Here is a 21,477-nt window from a genome sequence, read left to right as displayed (position 1 = left end):
GATGTTGCTAACAAAATTGTTAATGTCATATTTGTGTTAATGCTCAACCAGCATGTAGTGAGGTCAAACTCCAAACTACATACTGCCTGTATGCAGGATTTACCACTAGCGCATACCTCTGCCAAGGCCAACCAATCCAACACTTCGGACCTGTTCTTATAATGGAAAGATAAACACAAAAGGTATAGTCTTTTCATAATTTGAATTTAAACTGTAAAAACTCGTAGATCTCAACACCATACATTTTATATTTTATATCAAGATCCAAACATTAGGATTATATTTTCAGCCCTGTCTAATTGTCAGCAGGATTGCACAAAAACAACTACGGATTTTTCCCAAACTTGGTAGAAGGATGGGACATGGGCCAAGATCCAGGATTTATTTTCACGTATTCTCAAGGAGTAATTCATGGATTTGATGAAAAAATTATTCAGGGGACTCATATTTATGAGTGCATGAAATTTGGTGCAGATCCAAATAAAAATCCAGATCATGTGAATTTTATGACCGGACTGTTGAGCCTGGGAGGAGGCAAGCGCTCTATTAAGTGTCTCGTTTCAGTAGAATTTTGAAGAAGAAAATCTGGAAAATTGCCAAAGAAATCCACATTTGTGCCCCGTCGCGGACCACCTCTAGAGATGCCTCTACACAAGTTATTTCCCTTTTTTTTTTTTTTTTACAGTGGTAGCATCTCGTTTTTTTCTATGTACATGGCATTGTTGCAGACTTTTCTTAATTCCACTAAAAAACAGTAGTTACATGTATAGGGGGGAAAAACTGTCAACAACAGGACATTAAAACATACTACACTCCCAAGAACCTGTTTAAAAGTAGATCTTTGTTGGAACGTTGATGGAATAAAAGTCAGAGTAAGATGTCTGGTTACCTTTGACACCCGCTGGCAGACAGTTTTTTTACCCAGGGTTTTGGGTAAAACTAAGTGTCCATGCTTCTGTAATTGCACGGAAGCGTCCCTGTTGACAGTTATTCTGAGACTCCGTTCATTCAAACATTGAGAGAGATGGTTTAAGATTGTAAGCAGCTAGTAAAAGAACAGAAAGGGTTTAATGTGTCCCTGCAGTGTGAACTTTAATTAACCTCCGGGCATGATGAGAAGTACAACACATCTATACAGTCAGATCTATATAAATATTATCTGATCCTCATTAAGTTTCTTTTACACGCCTTAGCAACAAAATAAATGTACATAAAACTGATGACCGAGCATGATTACTGTTAACTAAGAATTTTTTAAGCAATATTATTAAAGGTGAAAATTAAAATGCAACGTGTCAGTTCCATTTAATTATGCTAAGATTGAAGAGAGGTTAATCATCTGTCTTTAACTCTGCTAGCTGCACTCATCATCTGTTTGCATCCTACTCTATGTTTCTGAAGTGTCTCTGACCGTGACCTTGCTTTCTGGGGGCAGAAAGACAGCAGAGCATCCCATACACCAACGTAAGTATCACAGAGCAGGTATGATGTGCTGCTGGGAATTCGAGTAAACATCAACTAATTCCTAAATCATAACTCCTTTATTAATACTTACAACGTGGAGCATATTTAAACCACTAGTATTACGTTTTAAGTACAGCTGTTGTTCATGTATCATGAATGGAATTAGATCATGTGTATCATCTAGTGAGTGAGTGTCTCTGGTGCGAATAAAGCCACTTTGGGGGGGGGGGGGGGGTCAGTTACCTTCATTAGCTGCTTTAATTTAACTGTAGCCTAATAAAGAAATTAATTATCACTTAATTTGACTGAGCAGAACAGATGAATGCACAGCGAGGCTGGTTAAAGTAGCACAAAGGTGACTTCCATCACAACACAATGGGAAACAGACGAGGTTTCAACAGAATATTTGCTTCTGTCGTTCCGATCTTACCTTGTTGTTGCCATAGGCCGGGTCCGGGTAGGAGAGCTGCCCGAGCCTGGTGTGGCTTGACACGGCCAGGGGCTGAGGAGGAGGTGGGTAAACTGTCACATCCATGGCTGACAATACATACACTTCTCCACCGCTGAACTCTGCTTCCGAGTTTCTTTCTACTCTGTCGGCAAACAATGAGCTACTATCTATTGTATTTGTTCATAAAGTTATAGTGGAGCTTTTCAGCGAGTCCTGCAGCAACAACAACGTAACAAAATAAGGGTTTCACGCGGACGAAGCCGGTATAAAGCGAGCTCAAAGAGTCGCTGAAGTTTAGGCTGATGCTCTTCTCTCCACGCCGGCTATCATGCTCCGGTGGCCGCTGCTCTGGGGAGAAAACTTCGCGTTAAACGCACTTCTTTGATACGAACACTGCGCTGTAAAAACCTAACCGGTTTCCGCTGCTTTGTTACCGACTCTCTGTGTTCACTAGCCGGTGCGTGTTTCGGTTCGGACCCTGTCTGTGCTGCCGTCCCGCTCTGTGCTCCTCCACTCCACTGCCGCTGCGTGTCTGCTCCGTGCCGTGGCTGCTCCGGACCAGCAGGTATACAAATAGCTGCTCCGTCAAGCTAGCGGCACACAGTGAGCAGCAGGGTCGGATGTGTGTGTTCTCGCAAAATAAAAGCTCGAGTTATGTCGGGAGGGAAAAAATAAGAGCAGGGGAAGAACAAAGCAACTCATCCAAACACGGTGAAGTCATCTTTTCATTAATAACGTAAGAAGCACGACTTTCAAATACATATTTCAGGAGCCCTCCACAGTGGATGAGAGTAGTTGTGACACTAAACTATCTTTTAATTCCCGGAAGAGCTCAATAGCATAATGTGCTCCATCTAGAGGTCTAGTTAGGTGTTAATGTTTCAACTCGATTCATTGTTTATTTTATCTTTTTGCATTATTCACATTATTTATTTGACCTGTCTTTGTTAATATTTGCTTGTATTAACGTATTCATTTACAACTATGAACATATTTTCTTGTCATAGTATTTATTATCAATTTAAATTGAGGTGCCTATGTTGGCTCGGCTTGGCTTTGACCTTTTGATCATCAGTCAAATTTAAATAGTAAGTTTATTGATGTGTATACGTGTGTATCAAAAGTGTACTGATGTATCTAAATCCTCAGTGACCATAAAAGTCCTTGGGTGTGACATACTCTTTGGTTAAAAGTGTCCATGCAGACCCAGCATTCCTCGTACATGTGAGCCCCCTTTTTTAATTGATAGTGATTCAAACAAATTACAGCACATTGTGATTGATATTAATTCGGGCAATATTACCACAGTGAACCTAGGGTTATATACAATGTATTGGTCTGTACTGTGGTACATGATGGGGACTTAGAGGTTCAGATGTTTCTCTCCATCTGTGCAGTGCTGTATCTCCTCTCTTTAATGCTGTTAAGCCACAACCTTCTGCTCGTCAATAACTTTCTGTGAATCCAGGAAATTGTTGACAGTTGTGTGTATAATCCATCAAACTAGCATTTAATTTCCAGCCCAAGAGACTCATTACCCAGAGAGCCAAGCTTAACTACATGTGAGGAAAGACACTGAGCAAGAGGCTTGGCACTGTAAAGGTAAAAAGAGTAAATGGTAATGAAACATCGTTATATATAATGCAGCATCAAAGAAAATGTCTGTCTGCAGGGAGCACTGACTGTAAACACTGGTCTGGTGTACTAAATGAACTCTGCTGTGACTGCAAAGCGTATTTCTATCAGCTGAGTTGTTTAAAAAAAGTTGTTGAACTTGGTTTTGGGACAGCCAAAGGCCGAAAAAATTGTAGCTGACCTTGGTTTGGTCTTGACATTGGAGACAGGACCAAAAGTCTTCCAGCCCCCTCTTCAGATTATGCACAGAGCTTTTGGTTTATGAGAGCTGAGGACAGTGCAGCGAAGAGGCTGCTGTTTGCTCCAGTCTCCCACCCTGAAGGCAAATGAAGACCAGATCTAATGCATCCAATGCATTTTTTTTTTTAATTCAGTGGAGCTAAGATGTGTTAAAAAATCAGTTTGTAACATCTAACATGGGAAGAACTGTTGATTTCAAGATAATTTTATGCTTTTTATTTGATAGGAACAATGAAGACAGTAAATATTTGGCTAGAGAGAAGGGGCTGAGATTAATGAACCAGCCAAAAAGGAATAAAATACTCCTTTTTAAACATCTGTGATATAATGTCTTAATGGACCGATATGTAGAATATAGGAAGATCTATGAGAGGAAATGGAATATAATGTTCACAATGAGGTTTCATTTGTCTAAATCAACCAGAAAAAGTAATTGCAGTGTTTTGAATAAACTTTAAATCTACAGCAGGAGTTTTTTTCACTTGCACCGCCATGATTTATAGAAGCTGAGAATGAACAAATAAAACAATGGCACTATGGAAGGCCTTTTTTGTACTACCTAAAGGCCCCCGTGGCTCCTCCTATGTTCTTGGAGGGGGTATTTGGTCAGTATCAATCTGCACCCTCACCCCTAGAAGAAACTAAATTGTTCACACTTTTTTGTGGGGTGACTGTTTTAAATCATATTGAATTGTTTGAATTCATCCCAATCAAATTACTCTGAAGAGAAAAGAAAGAGGAAAGGCTTCCACTTGTATTTAAAAAGCAATTACAAAACAACTGTATCTTTAGTCAGTTAATTTTAAAGCAAATACGCTTTAATTCAGAGCAAAAGCAAAGTAAGACGGTTAATAGCATTGTATGTGTATCCCTGCAGTCAATTTTCAGATTGTCTTTCTCCCCTGCTTATTTTATAGGATTTATTCAGTTTGTGAACATTATTAAACAGTTTCATGAAAAGTCAATCAAGAGGTCCTAATGACATCAGAGAACAACATAAGGTGTAAATAATCACATGGGGTGCAGGTATAGTAAATAAAATAATTAATGTGTGTGTCTGAGAGAAGAAGAATTAGGCCATTCAATACAACCAGAGCAGATTAACTGCAGCTTTCTGTCCGTACAAATGGTCCTAATGACAGAAAACATCTCCATTATCTGCAAATAGATACAGTACATGTACACAGAGACATAGAGATGCTCTCCCGGCCACACACACACACAGATGTGCACATGATGCTGATTTACACACATAGGCTACAGTTCACTATGATAGAAGTCATACCCTTGTAGCAGATATACCTGCAGACCACAAAAAAGCATACACACACATACATACATGTAGGAAACATTACCATGTGCACACTGCAACCCTAAAATGATGGCAGAGTTCATCCACACAAAATCATGAAATGCATTTTCTCTTCTTCATGCATTCTCAAACATTCTTCTCTTCCTCTCTCTCTCACACACATACTCACACACACACACACACACACACACACACACACACATGCAGGCGTGCACACACACACATCGAAACCACAAACCAGCCCACACATACTTAGTGAACATACATACGGTGTACGATTCACCCATCCCCCACCTACACACATACATATATGCACCCCTCCCCTCTGAAAAAGGCATAATTCACTTCCATATTCTCCTCCCCCACACACAGTTCCTCTCTACAAAACTACACACACGCACACATACACGCGCACACAGTTGAGTCTCCATGATTTCAGAACATTGACGCACATTTTTTTTCCTGCAGACTTACTTTAACCTTAACCTACAACTACAAGTTGCATAAACCTAACCCTTAACCCAACCTTAAAATATGTCTTCTTCCTAAAATTTTGTAATTTACGTTATGGAGAGGACAATTCGGACAACAACTCTTCATCATAGCTGGTAAACAGATTTAGGTCCCCACAATAGGAGTAATATCTAGAACCCACTTACAAACAAACACACACAACCAGGCACACACGCACACACACAAACACACACACAAACAAACACACACACACACACACAAACACACACAAACACACACACACACACACACACACACACACACACACACACACTAAACCACATACACATATGCAGTATGTGCTCTCTCTTTCTATCTGTCTCTCTCTCTCTGGCTCCCTCTCTCTCTCTCTCTCTCTCTCTCTCTCTCTCTCTCTCTCTCTCTCTCTCTCTCACTCTAGCATGCAGTTCTCACATTTCCATGCATGAGCTTTCCAACATGTCTGATAGGATGAACTAGATATATAGATATGTAGCTTTTGAATGGTGTGTGATTCTCTTCATGTTGGAGGATTACATTATAGATTCATAGCATAGCTATCCACTCTGAGGTAAAAACAGCCAGCCATTTAGCTATTATAGCTTCCTGGGATAAGTAGAGTAAAGAGAAGATGCAAAGACAGGAAAAAAATCTTAAAAAGGAGATTGTTATGTAAATGAACAAGCTGGCTATAAGTTCTAAAATATGATAAAATGTTGTGAGATTTATTTAATGTTTATGCAGCATTATGATAATGAAGATATGACAATTGAAGAGGTGGGGAACTGTCATTTAGAACAATAGAAGCCATATACTTGATTTGGATAATTTGAATTGTAGTTTTGTAAATGTTCTCTTTTGTAATTACAGTATCTTGTGTAAGAACAGTGTTAATTTAAATTAAAGATAATGTTTCATTAAAGGCATTAATGAATGTGAATCCTGAGAAAAACAGAGCAATTATCTAAGCAATTTGCCTTTTTAATCCATTTTTAAAATGTTCCCTTAACATAAACTTGTATTATTCTATTCTATTATTACAGTTACACAGCATCAGAGAGTGTCATTTATAAATATGATGTATTCACTTATTGCTTCTCTATTGAATCAATATGATTATTACCTTGTGAGATATTAAAAATCTGAGACACAATGTTGCTCACAGCTGCACTAATCCATCAAAAAGAAATATTCTAAATGTGTTGTATATTATACACTTTTCTCTATAATTCAGCATGACACATGTGATATCATTGAAAACTTTGGGATCTCCTCCAGATATCATAATACATTTCTATGGGTTTGGCTGCATGAGGTTCAGATGGCAGCGCAGCAGTCTGTTCTGTTGGCTGGTTAAAGTTGCAGTGGAGCAGTTTTTCAAATGAAAACAAATACATTTACCATAAGTGTTTTTTGATGATAGTTTTGGTTAGTTAAGGACCAGACGGTTCATATCAGCAGGATACAATCAAACCGATGTTTAAAATATTTATACATGAGAAAATCCCAGATAGAAATGAAGGGAGCAGCAATGACAATTTAAATTAAGGAGTAATTGTCAGTAATAGTAGAATATGGGTATAGGCATATTGTATATCAAGCTGTCTAGTTGTAATCACAGTCCATTATCAGCTGCCATTATGATCAGGATCCACCACCACGATCATGATGCACCATTATGATCCATGATCAGCTGCCACCACTATCACCATAGACTATCACAATCTCTGATTCAGATCCACGGTCTTGATCTGTGGTCCACAATCACAATCTACGAGCTACCATCGAGATCAACTAAGTTGCCACAGCTGGGTCCTGGATCTACAAAGCATAAAGCACAAAGACTGCAGGGAAGAAGTCAAGTCAGTAACATTTATTGATGAGACATAAAGCGCTCGCCCCTATTCAAACTTTTAGAGACTATGGATATATATACAAATATCCTTTGACATGTTTTTAAATATCTATATATCTATATCTAGATCTAGATCTAGATCTATAACTAGATATAGTAATATATCTATACATATGATACAATTTCCACCTTTTATACTTCTACCTCTTATTACCAGCTCCATTAGCGCAGGTCAGCATTCAATTTAGGAAAGGAAAGGAAAGGAAAAATGGTAGGAAGCTTTAACAGAAAGACAAAAGGAGAAGTCGAATTCATATTGTCAAAATCTAAACAAACATTGATTTATTATTAACTTTTATGAACCCTGCAGAACCCAACATACCAAGGTTCTCTCGCTGTTTATCAAAAACACACACACACACACAAACACACACACAAAGACACTGATCTGACAGTCTCATATTCAGTGAATGTCAAGTCCATTGAATTAATTTGCACATTTTTAACCAAGGGTTGATGCATCATTCAGGCCTATTTTTCCCTGCTGTCACTGTTCTATAACCAGGCTCATCATTATCTAATACAGGGCAATTTATTATGCTACTGTACAATACCAACACACATACACACACACGCACACACACACACACACACACACACACACACACACACACACACACACACACACACACACACACACACACACACACACATGCCCCTAAAATCGTTGGGGGGTAAATATTTGTTAAAAAAAACATTATTTCCAAATTACAGCATCTCTCTCACTTTTACCTTCCTTCGTTCACTCCCTTGTCTCTTTTTCCTACTGCAGGTCACATTCCCACCCTTACTGGAGGGGTCTGATCATTTTGGTCTAAAGAGCAACTTTTACCTGAAGGTAGAGGTTGAATCTAGGTTACAAGAAAATGTCCTCTGACAGCACCCTTTCTTAATGTTCCCCACCTCCAGTCCCAGCTGCCTTAATTGTTCACATATGTTTATAGAGTGAATATCAAATGCTCAAATGCAAAAAGCAGAATCCCAATTAAAAAGATCAAGCAGCTCACCTCCAAAGAAAACCATGAGGCCGGAGGCTGAAAACAGGCAAGAACAATAGAATATCCAGCAATATATGTAAATATCTATATATCCACATATCATTGGAGGTTGGTGCATGCGGAAGGTGGGCAAGATGTGGTTCACTACTGCAGGTGGGATATACAGTGGATATAAAAAGTCTACACACCCCTGTTAAAATGCCCAGTTTTTGTAATCTAAATATATGAGACAAAGATAAATCCTGTCCAAATTTTTCCACCCTTATTGTGACCTTTAACGTGAACAATTCAGTTGAAAAACAAACTGAAATCTTTTGGGCGGAAAAATAAAAAATACAAAAATTACAATAACCTGGTTGCATAGATAACCTAATACTTTGTTGAATCACCTTTTGATTTTATTACAGCACTAAGTTTTTTAAGGTAGGAGTCTATCAGCATGGCACATCTTGACTTGGCAATATTTCCCCACTCTTCTTTGTAAAAGGGTTCCAAACTTTACAGATTGCGAGGGCATCTCCTGTGCATAGGTCGCTCAGATCACCCCACAGCTGTAAAATTGGATTCAGGTCTGGGTTTTGGCAGGGCCATTCCAAAACATTAATCTTCTTCTGGTGAAGCCATACTTTTGTTGATTTGAATGTGGGCTTTGGGTCGTTTTCATACTGATAGGTTAAGCTCATGCTGATAGGTTAAGGTTATGCTGTCGGCCTCTCGGAAGTCTCCCTGACCAGTTTTCTTCTTGTATTTTCATCCATTTTGGACGGACGTCCAGTTCTTGGTAATGTCACGTTTTTACCATATTTTCCCCACTTAATGATGGCTGTCTTCACCGTGTTCCGTGGTTATCTAATGACTTGGAAATTATTTTGTACCCTTCTCCTGACCAATATCTTTCAACAATGAGATCCTTCTGATGCTTTGAAAGCTCTCTGCGGACCAGAGCTCTTGCTGCAAGATGCAACTAAGAAAATGTCAGGAAAATCCTATAGAACAGCTGAACTTTATTATTGATTAATCAGAGTCACTGTAAATGATGGTAGGTGTGTACAGACTACTATTTAACATGAGTTTGAATGTTAATTTTGAATACAGCCATATCCCCAGTTATAAGAGGGTGTGCAAACTTATGCAACCACATTATTTTTGTTTTTTATTTTTCCCCCTAAAAGATTTCAATTCGTTTTTTCAATTGAATTGTTCATGTTAAAGATCATATTAAAGGTGGAAAAAGTTCAGACAGGATTTATCTTCATCTCATTTGTTTACATAAAAAAAAACTTGTATTTTACAGGGGTGTGTAGTCTTTTTATATCCAATGTATATAAGGGTCAGTTTTGACTTGTTTGAAACCTGCCACAAGTGAACGCTCCTTTGTGATTTCTGTTTCTTTCTCATCTGAGCTACTTTCTCGGAAAAATTCTGATATAGTTAGCCTGTTTGGTCCAGAAAACCCTGAAGTACGTTTGAATCAGCCATCGCAAAAGCAGCAGCTACTGAAGCACATCATCAAATACAGACAATTCTTTGTGCTGCTGATTTCAATAGAATAAATCAGGAAATAACGAGAACTAGAGTGAATGGATCGTTGTAATGAAGGTCCTCTTCATTACAACTTATCTGACCAATTGAAACATTGCACTTTGCTATTTTATGAATGTTGTAATAATGGTGAGGAATAATGACATAAAAAAACGGGTTGACTATACTTATTACAATATTTCTATTATAATACATTTGGCTGCTTCACTGAAGGATGTCTATCCTTTAAAAGACACATATTAGATTGGAAGGTTTGTAACTATACGAAATAACGGATTGTTATATTATTATACTCTATTATAGATACAGGTTTGTGCAAGTCAATTATGTGTGCTTTTGTGTCTCCTCCCAAGGGTGTTTGGGCCAAAAACAATCCGAAGCTGCCCACAAACACAAACACATGCACACACACGCCCACATGCACACGCACACAGATTTTGTCAGTAATGGTAAAATATGTGAAGAGGTCATATTGTATATCTAAGCAATCTCGCTCTAGTCATAATTCACGATCAGCTGTCACCATGATCACCGCAATCACGATCCATGATCTATTATCCACCAAGATCATGATCCACAGTCCACCATCACGGCCACGATAATAACTTTATTTGTATAGTACTTCTCTACAATAGGTTACAAATTGCTTCACAAAAAAATCCATGGCAAAAGGAATAATGAATAATAATAATAGCTTGCATTTATATAGCACCTTTCAAGAGACCCAACGACCCTTTACATATCATTAACTGCATTATATACCACAGAGCATTAACTGAGGCCAAAGGACTTAGTGAACAGGTGGGGCTTGAGGAGTGTTTTGAAGATATCCAGAGATGCAGTGGTTAATGGTTGGGAATGGCTTTCTGGGGTGGTTTCGCTGATTGAGGAGGAGTAGTGTCTTGGTATGTGAGAGAACTTCCTTGTAAAAACGCTCATGGTCATGGTCTGTAGGGCTACAGGTGGACAGTGAGGCCAGATCTTTTATAGAGCCACTTAAGTTGATGGTCAGAGGCTTGAAGTTCAGCTGTGAACCAGGGGGATGGGTGGGTGTAGGATACAGTTCAGGTTTTGAGAGGGGTTAGAGATTCAAGACTGAGGGTTAGAGCAGTGTAGTAGTGAGCGACCAGGAGATCGTCAATGGTGTTGGGGAGATCTGAGGCCAGGTGTGTAGCCAGTAGGTTTGCCAGGGCTGTTGAACTCGACACATTCAAACAAGCTGGTATTGGGTACAGGAAGCTCTTTAAACAGGAAGTCGGCTCTGGCCAGCCCACCATCCCAGCCCATAGAGCGGGATTAGAATGTTAGAGTTACATGGGGGTGTGGCTTGGTTTAGAGTCACAAAGTCCAGTTGGTTCTGCAATGTTTCAGTTAGACAAACAAAATCTATTTACCTGTCAGTGATGATGTCATGGATGAGTAGTTCTGTCCGTCCTGGGAGCGGGATCCCTCACATGTGGCTCTCTCTGAGGTTTCTAGTTTTTCCTTACTCTTGCTGAGGGTTAAGGACAGAGGATGTCACACCATGTTAAAGCCCTATGAGACGAATTGTGATTGGTGAATACCGGCTATACAAATAACATTTTATTGATTGATTGATTATCAAAAATTAAGATTTGGAGGTAGAGAGGGTGTCTGCATCCCATACAGTACATGGCCTCTATGAGAACATTTCATCACAGCCCCGGAGCTTGGTCACATTCTGTGTATTGGCTCTGGTATGGAAAGACTTTTTTGGTATTGTCTATCAGGAAGGTCGTGAACTGCTACCAAAGTCAACAAGTTTAACCACAGTAACTCTATATCCCTACAGGCCCTGAAAACACTTTTTGTCAGCAGTGTCGTACTCTGAGCGATGGGGTTCTACATGAATACAATTTAAAGTTACAATAATGGTAAATGGTTTTGTATTTATATTGTGCTTTTCTAGTCTGATGTTGACCACTTTAAGCTCTTTACAGTACAGTTTTACATTCACCCATTCACACAAACAATCATGTAGTGCATCTATTAGCAGCACTTTTATTTATTTACATAAACTTAACAACACAATCATACAATTACTGAAGAATATATCACAATGTCACATGAAAACACACTGCAGTGTATATCATGAATGAGGTTTATCAGACGGTCATAATTAAATGTTGTTTCCTCGGGTTAGGGTTAGACGATATAAGATTTCTTCACCCAAGGAATATGGCTGCGGTGTTCCTGGTGTTCCTGTCCCCTGCTGGATCCTGCACCTGTTTGTGTGTGTGCTGCTGGCTAAGCTAACCTCTGTTGACATACTCGTCTGTTTGAGATGCTTTTTTTACCCTGTAGCTAAGAAATCTAATTCTAATCTAATTCCAGTTTCTTAATATGTCGCTCAAACAATAATGAGGTATTTATCAATGTTGAAATTGAAACTGTTTATAAGAAGCTTAGTCTTGATTTGTAACAACAGCTGGAGGATTGGTTGGTTTCTTCTTCAAATTAGATTCTTTGGTTCAAGTCAATGAGGAAAATGTGAGCCTCTTAGTCGCTTTTTCACTCTCACAGTGGAACATAAAATGTGTGTGTGTAAATGGTTTTGTATTTATATAGTGCTTTTCTAGTCTTGATGACCATTCAAAGCGCTTTTCAGTACACTTTTACATTCACCCATTCACTCACTGTTTCATACAGTGCATCTATTCGCAGCACTTTTTTTATTCTATGGGCAGCCATTCGGGGTTCAGCACCTTGCCAAGGGAAACTTCGGCATACAGATTGGTCAGACTGGGGATCGAACTGCCGACCTTCAGGTTGGAGGACAATCACTCTACCCCCTCAGCCACAGCCGCCCCTGTGTTTGTGTGTGTGTGTTAACTTGTTATGACATCTTAGTGGGGCCCACCAACCTATATCGACACCAATTAGTACAAATCAGTACATTACAAACTCCTGTACCATTTTTGGCATTTACTAGATAATTTCATGTATGTATTAATATGTATTTGACTTCATGAATTATATCATTTTTTTCTAATCTCATTGTTGAAGTGCTTTGGTAGGATTGTTCACCTGACATAAATGCCAGAAAAGCATACTGAATTAAACTGAATTAAATTGAACTGAACTGAAGTGAGTTGGGGGAGAGGCAAATTTTGAGAGAGAGAAGAGATAGTGTTGCTGACAGCCTGTCAGTTTACATAGACAACAATGTGACGATGAGGTTTACTCCACTTTGACACAGATATACACACAGAGATGCACACACACGCACTACAGAAAGACGATAATAAACCATAAACTGGATCCTGTGGCTTTAAAGTATTTGCTAGTTTTCAAGGTGATAGAAACATGGGGCAGAGGATTTCCTACAATGAGAGTGGGGGACTGAATTGATTAATTAATCGTAAGATAAAAATAATAAAGAGATTGAGATTTCAGCTATCGCACAATTCATCATGGTTCCTGCATGAGCTCTTTGTCACAACTGATGCAACAATAACACAGGAGAGGGGACCCAAACACAGGTGCTGTGGCACATCTTTCTACTTGGGAGCTTTGTTAAACACAAAATGGAACAAAAACTTTGTAGATATTGTCAAATGTTATAAGACAAATAGTTGTGAATGCCACTAGTACCAAATCATTTTAAATTACAACTACTTTTGGTAAAACCAGATATCTCTACCCTTACCTTTGTTGGTGTACATTATACGTGGCATCTATTGCACTCCTGTCCGTCGTGGGAGAGGGATCCCTCACATGTGGCATTCTGAGGTTTTTACGTTCTTTTACCCTGTTAAAAGTCGTTCTTTCCCTACTCATGTTGAGGGTTAAGGACAGAGGATGTCTCACCTCCTTAAAGCCCTATGAGACAGATTGTGATTTGTGAATATACAAATAAAATGTTATTGATTGTTGATCGATCTTTTAAATCAGGGCTGAAGACTGTGAAGCCGTTTTCTAATTCTGAAGGATATTTGTTTACACCAGCGTCATCCCATATCACCAAAAGCTTGTGAATGTCACTGTCTTTCCAATTTGACATCTTCATCAGCTTCTATGTGTATGGCTTCTCTTTTTCATCCTGAGATATGTTTTTTCCAGTTTTGCACCTGTTGTGTGGTAGCAACATCATCAAAGCCATCCATCTACTCGCTGTGAATCGTCCGATCCCCTGCTGTATTCTCACAACGCCTCACTCGGACATTATATGTAGCTCTATCTAGTGGGCTGGCAGTTGAAACTGTGCAGAATGTCCGCAGCAACTGACTCAAACATTTGCATTCTCACATATAGACCCTAACAATCATGTCAGGAGAATATCCAGAATTCAATGCATGTCTGAAAGCAGCTCAAATTGGAGTTAGAGATTTGAAGAAGTGATCTCATCTGTAACCTGCTCCTAATCTCTGCTTAAGGCTGAAGGCTCCAGGGTTCATTCACCACTACTATCTTAACACACCAAGTTGCATTTTGGGTAATGTAGGAATCAAGTTTTGAATCAAGAACACTTTATTGATTCAAAAAGACCTATCCATGGTTCAGGTTTTTTTTAAACTGTTCTTTGTGAGAATGGCAACTTATATTGGAAAGCAATTCTAAATCAGCAGTTTCTTTTTTTTCTTCTTTTTTTTAAAAATATGAAACAATTATTAAACACAAAAACTGTGTATGTTTTGAAATGCTGCTGTTGCCAGTTTTCACTCTACATGCACACCTGTGCTGTGTGTTTAAACTCTCATTACAACAGCATAAAATGATATTGCAGGCAACAAGGATTGTATGACATTGTGGGAAATAAGCGTAGTGGGAGACATATGAGGATTGATACCTCCTATGTTTGTACACTATAGCATATGATACGTTTAGTATCAATGTCAGTGACTATAAAGTTCACTGTATAGGAGTTTTTTTTTAACCATATTTATTTAGAAATGTAAAAATGACAAGCTTTTCCATGTCATTATAATGGTAAAAAAATAGGTGTTTTTTTTCTTCCAACCAGAAATATGGACTTCTTGGCATGCATCTCTACTGCAGCCTTACAAACTGTTGTTGGTTAGTTTGTTTTCAATGAACAGAGCTTACAATAAACAGGCAAGAGCCCTTGACTAACTGTAAAAAAAACAACCCAGACTCATATTCCACATGTGTTGTATGCATGTCCAAGGAATGGCTCCTAAACCTAAAAAATATGTGCATATCCCGCATCTTAGTCAGAAAATGCTGAATTCAATAAGGATAATTCTGAATGTGGAAAAAGAAAATGCTGTTAACATGAGTTTGACTTTCACATTTGAAGTAAAAGTACACACAGGATTCTTCTGTGTCTATACCTTTCAGATGAGCGGTTGCACCTGGGTAGAGCATGTAGGAGGCAGAACATATAGAAAGCACTGCAGAAATTATATCTTTTTTTCACATTGTCACTGGCGTCGGCCCTCGTCACCAAAAGCTCCCAAATCTCGTCTTTCCAAGTTGACATCTTTGTTTGCGTCTTTTTCATATGGATATTCTTTGTTGCTTGTATATTAATTTGTTTCTTTGCAAGCAAGATTACACACAAAACAACAGAACATATTTGCACGAAACTTTGGTGGAAGGATGCAGTTTGGGTCTGGAAAGATGCAGATCTGGGATTTGTATTTTTTTGAACATTTTCACTGTTTTCCCAGGAAATAATCCCTGGTATTAATGAAACAATCAGGCACATAAATGGAGCTAATATCTGTTAGTATTTATAATTTGGTGCAGGTTGATTGATTATAAGGAGAATGTTTGGCTAATGTGCTCTATTGAGAACCATTCTAATTGTTTTGTGTCCTCCACCTTAGACATTAGAAAGGTAACTGGCTCGCAATAAATTCTCTAGAAAACATTCTGCTCCTCACATGAGCTCACTCAAATATTCTCATATTATGTCCTCCGCAACTGACTCTATCATGCAGGCCATCCAGATAATTTCAGGAGACTATCCAGAATTCCAACATGTAAAATAGATGTCCTCCATTATCAAAGACAAAAGACAGAATGTACTCGGTTATATAGGCTGGAAACACAACAGATTCAGCTACAGATGCAGAACTATTATTTTCATTTGATTTGAGTTTGTCCAAAATACTGTGTGTGGCTGCTCACCCTGTCCCGGACAGGCCAGTAAAGTAATCCATTTTAACATTTGTAGAAAAATCCTTGTGTAGTATAAATACCTATCTACCCTGTACAACACATATACACACATGCACACAGCTACTTAACTACACACCTATGCACACACACACACACACACACAACAGAAACACACGCCTGAATGGCCTAATACAATGACACAGAGAGATTGATTCAGGCTCCTAAACAGGCCACATCCCTTCATATCAAATCATCTTCTCTCCTCTTCTCTCTTCTCCTCTCCCCTCTTCTCTTCTCTTCTCTTCTCTTCTTTTCTCTTCTCTTCTCTTCTCTTCTCCTCTCCTCTCTTCACTTCTTGTGAGTTTGTGTATTGCTTATTTGTTCATCACCATGAGTATCACTTGTTATAATCAGCACAAACACAGAAAAACCTAGTATCAGATACATAGAGACAGAGGGAAAATAGAGAGAAAAACAGAGAGATTCCAAACAGAGAGAAATGGAGCGCAGCACATCAATCATTAGGATGATTATTATGGCAGTTGTCATGGCAACATTCTCCCATCCCCCCACTCCCTCTCTCTCTATCGCTCTCCTTGCTCTCCTCTCTTCTTTCTCTCCCTAAAATCAATTTAAATACACTTAAAGGCAACGGCCGGCATAGTAGAGCTACTGTAAGAGAAGATGGAATAAAAAGGAGGACCTTAAAGAAGAAAATTAAGCGAATCGAATAAAGCAAAACAAAAAGGATTGAATATGATTTCAGGATTATTTATATATCTCAGTTTAATTATCTCAAATCAGTGTGACGATAAAAATATATTTTTTAAACGATATGACTCTAGGTTGATTGATGTTAAGGAGACTGTTTGGCTAATGTGCTCTATTGAGAACCATTCTAATTGTTTTGTGTCCTCCACCTTAGACATTAGAAAGGTAACTGGCTCGCAATAAATTCTCTAGAAAACATTCTGCTCCTCACATGAGCTCACTCACATATTCTCATATTCTGTCCTCCGCATAAAACCTTAACAACCAGATGTGATTAAGATAGTTGATGACCTTCAGTCCCCTCCACCTGGATCGGTGACCTGTCCAGGGTGTGCCCTCACTTTAACTCAATGCATGATGGGATAGGCTCCAGAGGGATGGATGAACAATCATGTAGCTGTGTAAAGTCATGAGGTCATAAGGCAAAAATTGCAACTCTAGTTACTGACGTAAAATGTTTGAAGCTTTAAAAGAACACATTGAACAAATAATTATAATAATGTGCCATTGAGAGCTTTAGAAGGGCTGATATGAATGTAACTGTTCGACATTAGGGCTTGGTTTAGCTTCATGGATTTACTAAAACACGGCCTGTTATATATAAGCATTCCTACCTCATTGCTGCAGTGTGTCTATGGTATTCATAGTCTTACAGAGACACCTACTGGCACAGGAGTGTACTGTTGTTTGTATTCCATTGTGTCAAAGTCTAAATCAATTGTTAATATGTTGGTAAATCCCATAGACTTTATATAAAGGTAAACACATCTCAGACTGCTATTCATATTGAGGCATATCCAGTTGCAGGGGATAGTGTTGTGTTTTTTTGCTGTTTTATATCTACTCTTTCTACTACTATAACTGTAATCATACACTTATTCTGCTCACACAATCATAGCCCCCTAACCCTTACACACTGCACTGCTACTAGTTTTATTAGGAGAACACCAGAGCAGAGATTCATGATTCAAGATTCAAGATTTTTATTGTCAAATGCACAACAATAACATCTCATGGGCCCACCACCTGTGGGAAGACCCGTTGGGGTCGGGTGCGCAGCCACATGGGTGGCAGCGAAGGTCAGGGGTCTCGACGGACCAGACCCGGGCGGCAGAAGCTGGCTCTGGGGACGTGGAATGTCACCTCGCTGTGGGGAAAGGAACCGGAGATTGTGAGGGAGGTGGAGCGCTATCAGTTAGATCTGGTGGGGCTTGCCTCCACGCACAGTCTCAGCTCTGGTACCGTACTCCTGGATAAGGGTTGGACTTTATTCTTCTCCGGAGTTGCCAAGGGCGTGAGGCGCCGGGCGGGTGTGGGGATACTCATAAATCCCCGGCTGAGCGCCGCGGTGTTGGAGTTTACCCCGGTAGACGAGAGGGTCGTCTCCCTGCGCCTAAGGGTTGTAGGGGGGAAAACTCTGACTGTTGTTTGTGCGTATGCACCAAACAGCAGTTCAGAGTACTCGGCCTTCTTGGAGACCCTGAATGGAGTCCTGTATGGGGCTCCAGTAGGGGACTCCGTACTTCTGCTGGGTGACTTCAACGCCCACGTGGGCAACGATGGAGACACCTGGAGAGGCGTGGTGGGGAGGAACGGCCTCCCTGATCTGAACCCGAGCGGTCGTTTGTTATTGGACTTCTGTGCTAGCCATGGATTATCCATAACAAACACCATGTTCGAACATAAGGGTGCCCATAAGTGTACCTGGTACCAGAGTACCCTAGGCCGAAGATCAATGATCGATTTTGTGATCGTGTCATCTGATCTGAGGCCGCATGTTTTGGACACTCGGGTAAAGAGAGGGGCGGAACTGTCAACCGACCACCATCTGGTTGTGAGTTGGATCAGGGAGTGGGGGAAATTTCCGGATAGACCTGGTAAGCCCAAACGAGTAGTGCGGGTGAACTGGGAACGCCTGGAGGAGGCCCCCGTCCTAGGTATCTTCAACTCACACCTCCGGCGGAGTTTTTCTGGCATTCCTGTGGAGGTTGGGGGCATTGAGCCGGAGTGGGCGGTGTTCAAAGCCTCCATTGCTGAAGCTGCGGCGGCTAGCTGTGGCCTCAGGGTCTAAGGCTCCTCAAGGGGCGGTAACCCTCGGACACCGTGGTGGACACCGGTGGTCAGGGAAGCCGTCCGATTGAAGAAGGAGGCCTTCCGGGATATAATATCCTGGAGGACTCCTGACTCGGTTGCAGGGTACTGACAGGCCCGAAGGGCTGCAGCTGCTGCCGTGTCGGAGGCTAAGCAGCGGGTGTGGGAGAAGTTCGGAGAGGCCATGGAGAAGGACTTTCGGTCGGCACCAAAGTGTTTCTGGAAGACTATCCGGCACCTCAGGAGGGGGAAACGGGGAACCATCCAAGCTGTGTACAGTAAGGATGGGACTCTGTTGACCTCAACTGAGGAGGTTGTCGGACGTTGGAAGGAACACTTTGAGGAACTCCTGAATCCGAATAACACGCCCTCTATGTTGGAGGCAGAGCTCGAGGTTGATGGTGTTTCATCGTCAATTTCCCTGGTGGAGGTCACTGAGGTGGTCAAACATCTCCGCAGTGGCAAGGCCCCAGGGATTGATGAGATCCGGCCAGAAATGCTAAAGGCTCTGGGTGTTGAGGGGCTGTCATGGTTGACACGCCTATTCAACATCGCGTGGGAGTCGGGTATAGTGCCAAAGGAGTGTCAAACCGGGGTGGTGGTTCCCCTGTTCAAAAAGGGGGACCAGAGAGTGTGTGCCAATTACCGGGGCATCACACTTCTCAGCCTCCCTGGTAAAGTCTACTCCAAGGTGCTGGAAAGGAGGGTTCGGCCGATCGTCGAACCTCAGATCGAAGAGGAACAATGCGGTTTTCGCCCCGGACGTGGAACTACGGACCAGCTCTTCACTCTCGCAAGGATCCTGGAGGGGGCCTGGGAGTATGCCCATCCGGTCTACATGTGTTTTGTGGATCTGGAGAAGGCGTATGACCGGGTCCCCCGGGAGAAACTGTGGGAGGTGCTGCGGGAGTATGGGGTAAGGGGGTCTATCCTCAGGGCCATCCAATCCCTGTACTCCCAAAGCGAGAGCTGTGTTCGCGTCCTCGGCAGCCAGTCAGTTTCGTTCTCAGTGGATGCTGGTCTCCGCCAGGGCTGCGCCTTGTCACCAATCCTGTTTGTGATATACATGGACAGGATATCGAGGCGTAGTCGTGGTGGGGAGGGGTTGCAGTTCGGTGGTCTGAGGATCTCGTCACTGCTTTTTGCAGATGACGTGGTCCTATTGGATCATCGGCTTGTGACCTTCAGCACTCACTGGATCGGCTGGCGGCCGAGTGTGAAGCGGCTGGGAGGAGGATCAGCACCGCTAAATCTGAGGCCATGACTCTTAGCAGGAAACCGATGGATTGCTTACTCCGGGTAGGAAATGAGTCCTTAGCCCAAGTGAAGGAGTTCAAGTACCTTGGGGTCTTGTTCGCGAGTGAGGGTACTATGGAGCGTGAGATTGGCCGGAGAATCGGAGCAGCGGGGGCGGTATTGCGTTCGCTTTACCGCACCAATGTAACGAAAAGAGAGCTGAGCCGCAAGGCAAAGCTCTCGATCTACCAGTCGATCTTCGTTCCTATCCTCACCTATGGTCATGAGGGCTGGGTGATGACCGAAAGGACGAGATCACGGGTACAAGCGGCCGAGATGAGTTTTCTCAGAAGGGTGGCTGGCGTCTCCCTTAGGGATAGGGTGAGAAGCTCAGCCATCCGTGAGGAACTCGGATTAGAGCCGCTGCTCCTTTACTTAGAAAGGAGTCAGCTGAGGTGGTTCGGGCATCTGGTAAGGATGCCCACTGGGCGCCTTCCTTGGGAGGTGTTTCAGGCACGTCCAGTGGGGAGGAGACCTCGGGGAAGACCCAGGACTAGGTGGAGAGATTATATCTCAAAACTGGCCTGGGAACGCCTCGGGATCCCCCCGTCAGAGTTGGTCAATGTGGCCCGGGAAAGGGAAGTCTGGGGCCCCCTGCTTGAGCTGCTCCCCCCGCGACCCGACCCCGGATAAGCGGATGAAAATGAGATGATGAGACAACAATAACATTAAGCAGTCGCTGGCAGTGAAATGCTTGAGTCTCAGGCTCTCTTCTAACAATGCTCAAGTAATTACCACCTATACAATAAAATAAGATAGAAATAGTATAAAATAGAATAAAATGGAATATCAAAATAGGAAATAATGTATATATATCTAAATATATATAAACAGCTGAGGAGAAAATAAAGAGAGGCTTCTAATAAGCTGCAATCCAGTCAAACACCATGCTAAAACTCTAAAGATACCTTGAAGTGATAACCAAAGCATTGATGATTCTTTGGAGCCTGGCAGACACTCACTCACTAACAGTGTGAGCAGGGGTGAAGGAAGTACTTAAACATTTACTAAAGTCAAATTATAAATAAATAGACAAAAAAGGAAAGTGCTGCAGGAGACGGGGTCTAATGTTACCAATCTAATGTCCCCTCTGATTGGATCAATGGACCCCCTTTCTATTACTTCTAAAAATATATATATATAAAAATGTAAACATGTAATG

At 41.1% G+C, this 21,477-nt stretch overlaps 1 protein-coding gene across 1 annotated transcript in view; it reads right to left on the bottom strand.

The window, feature by feature from the left end:
* The window catches only part of tox (thymocyte selection-associated high mobility group box), a 50,450-nt gene extending 48,004 nt beyond the window's left edge, over window positions 1-2,446 (bottom strand). Inside the window, exon 1 of the mRNA XM_062404656.1 lies at window positions 1,895-2,446. Coding sequence (XP_062260640.1) covers window positions 1,895-1,999 — 105 coding nt within the window. The 5' untranslated portion in view covers window positions 2,000-2,446. The remainder of the gene's footprint in view (window positions 1-1,894) is intronic.
* Window positions 2,447-21,477: the final 19,031 nt, after the last annotated feature.

This window comes from Platichthys flesus, chromosome 14, assembly GCF_949316205.1.
Source record: "Platichthys flesus chromosome 14, fPlaFle2.1, whole genome shotgun sequence".
Taxonomy (NCBI): domain Eukaryota; kingdom Metazoa; phylum Chordata; class Actinopteri; order Pleuronectiformes; family Pleuronectidae; genus Platichthys; species Platichthys flesus.
The sequence above is the reverse complement of the archived record's forward strand: the minus strand, read 5'-3'. Positions and strand labels throughout refer to the sequence as shown.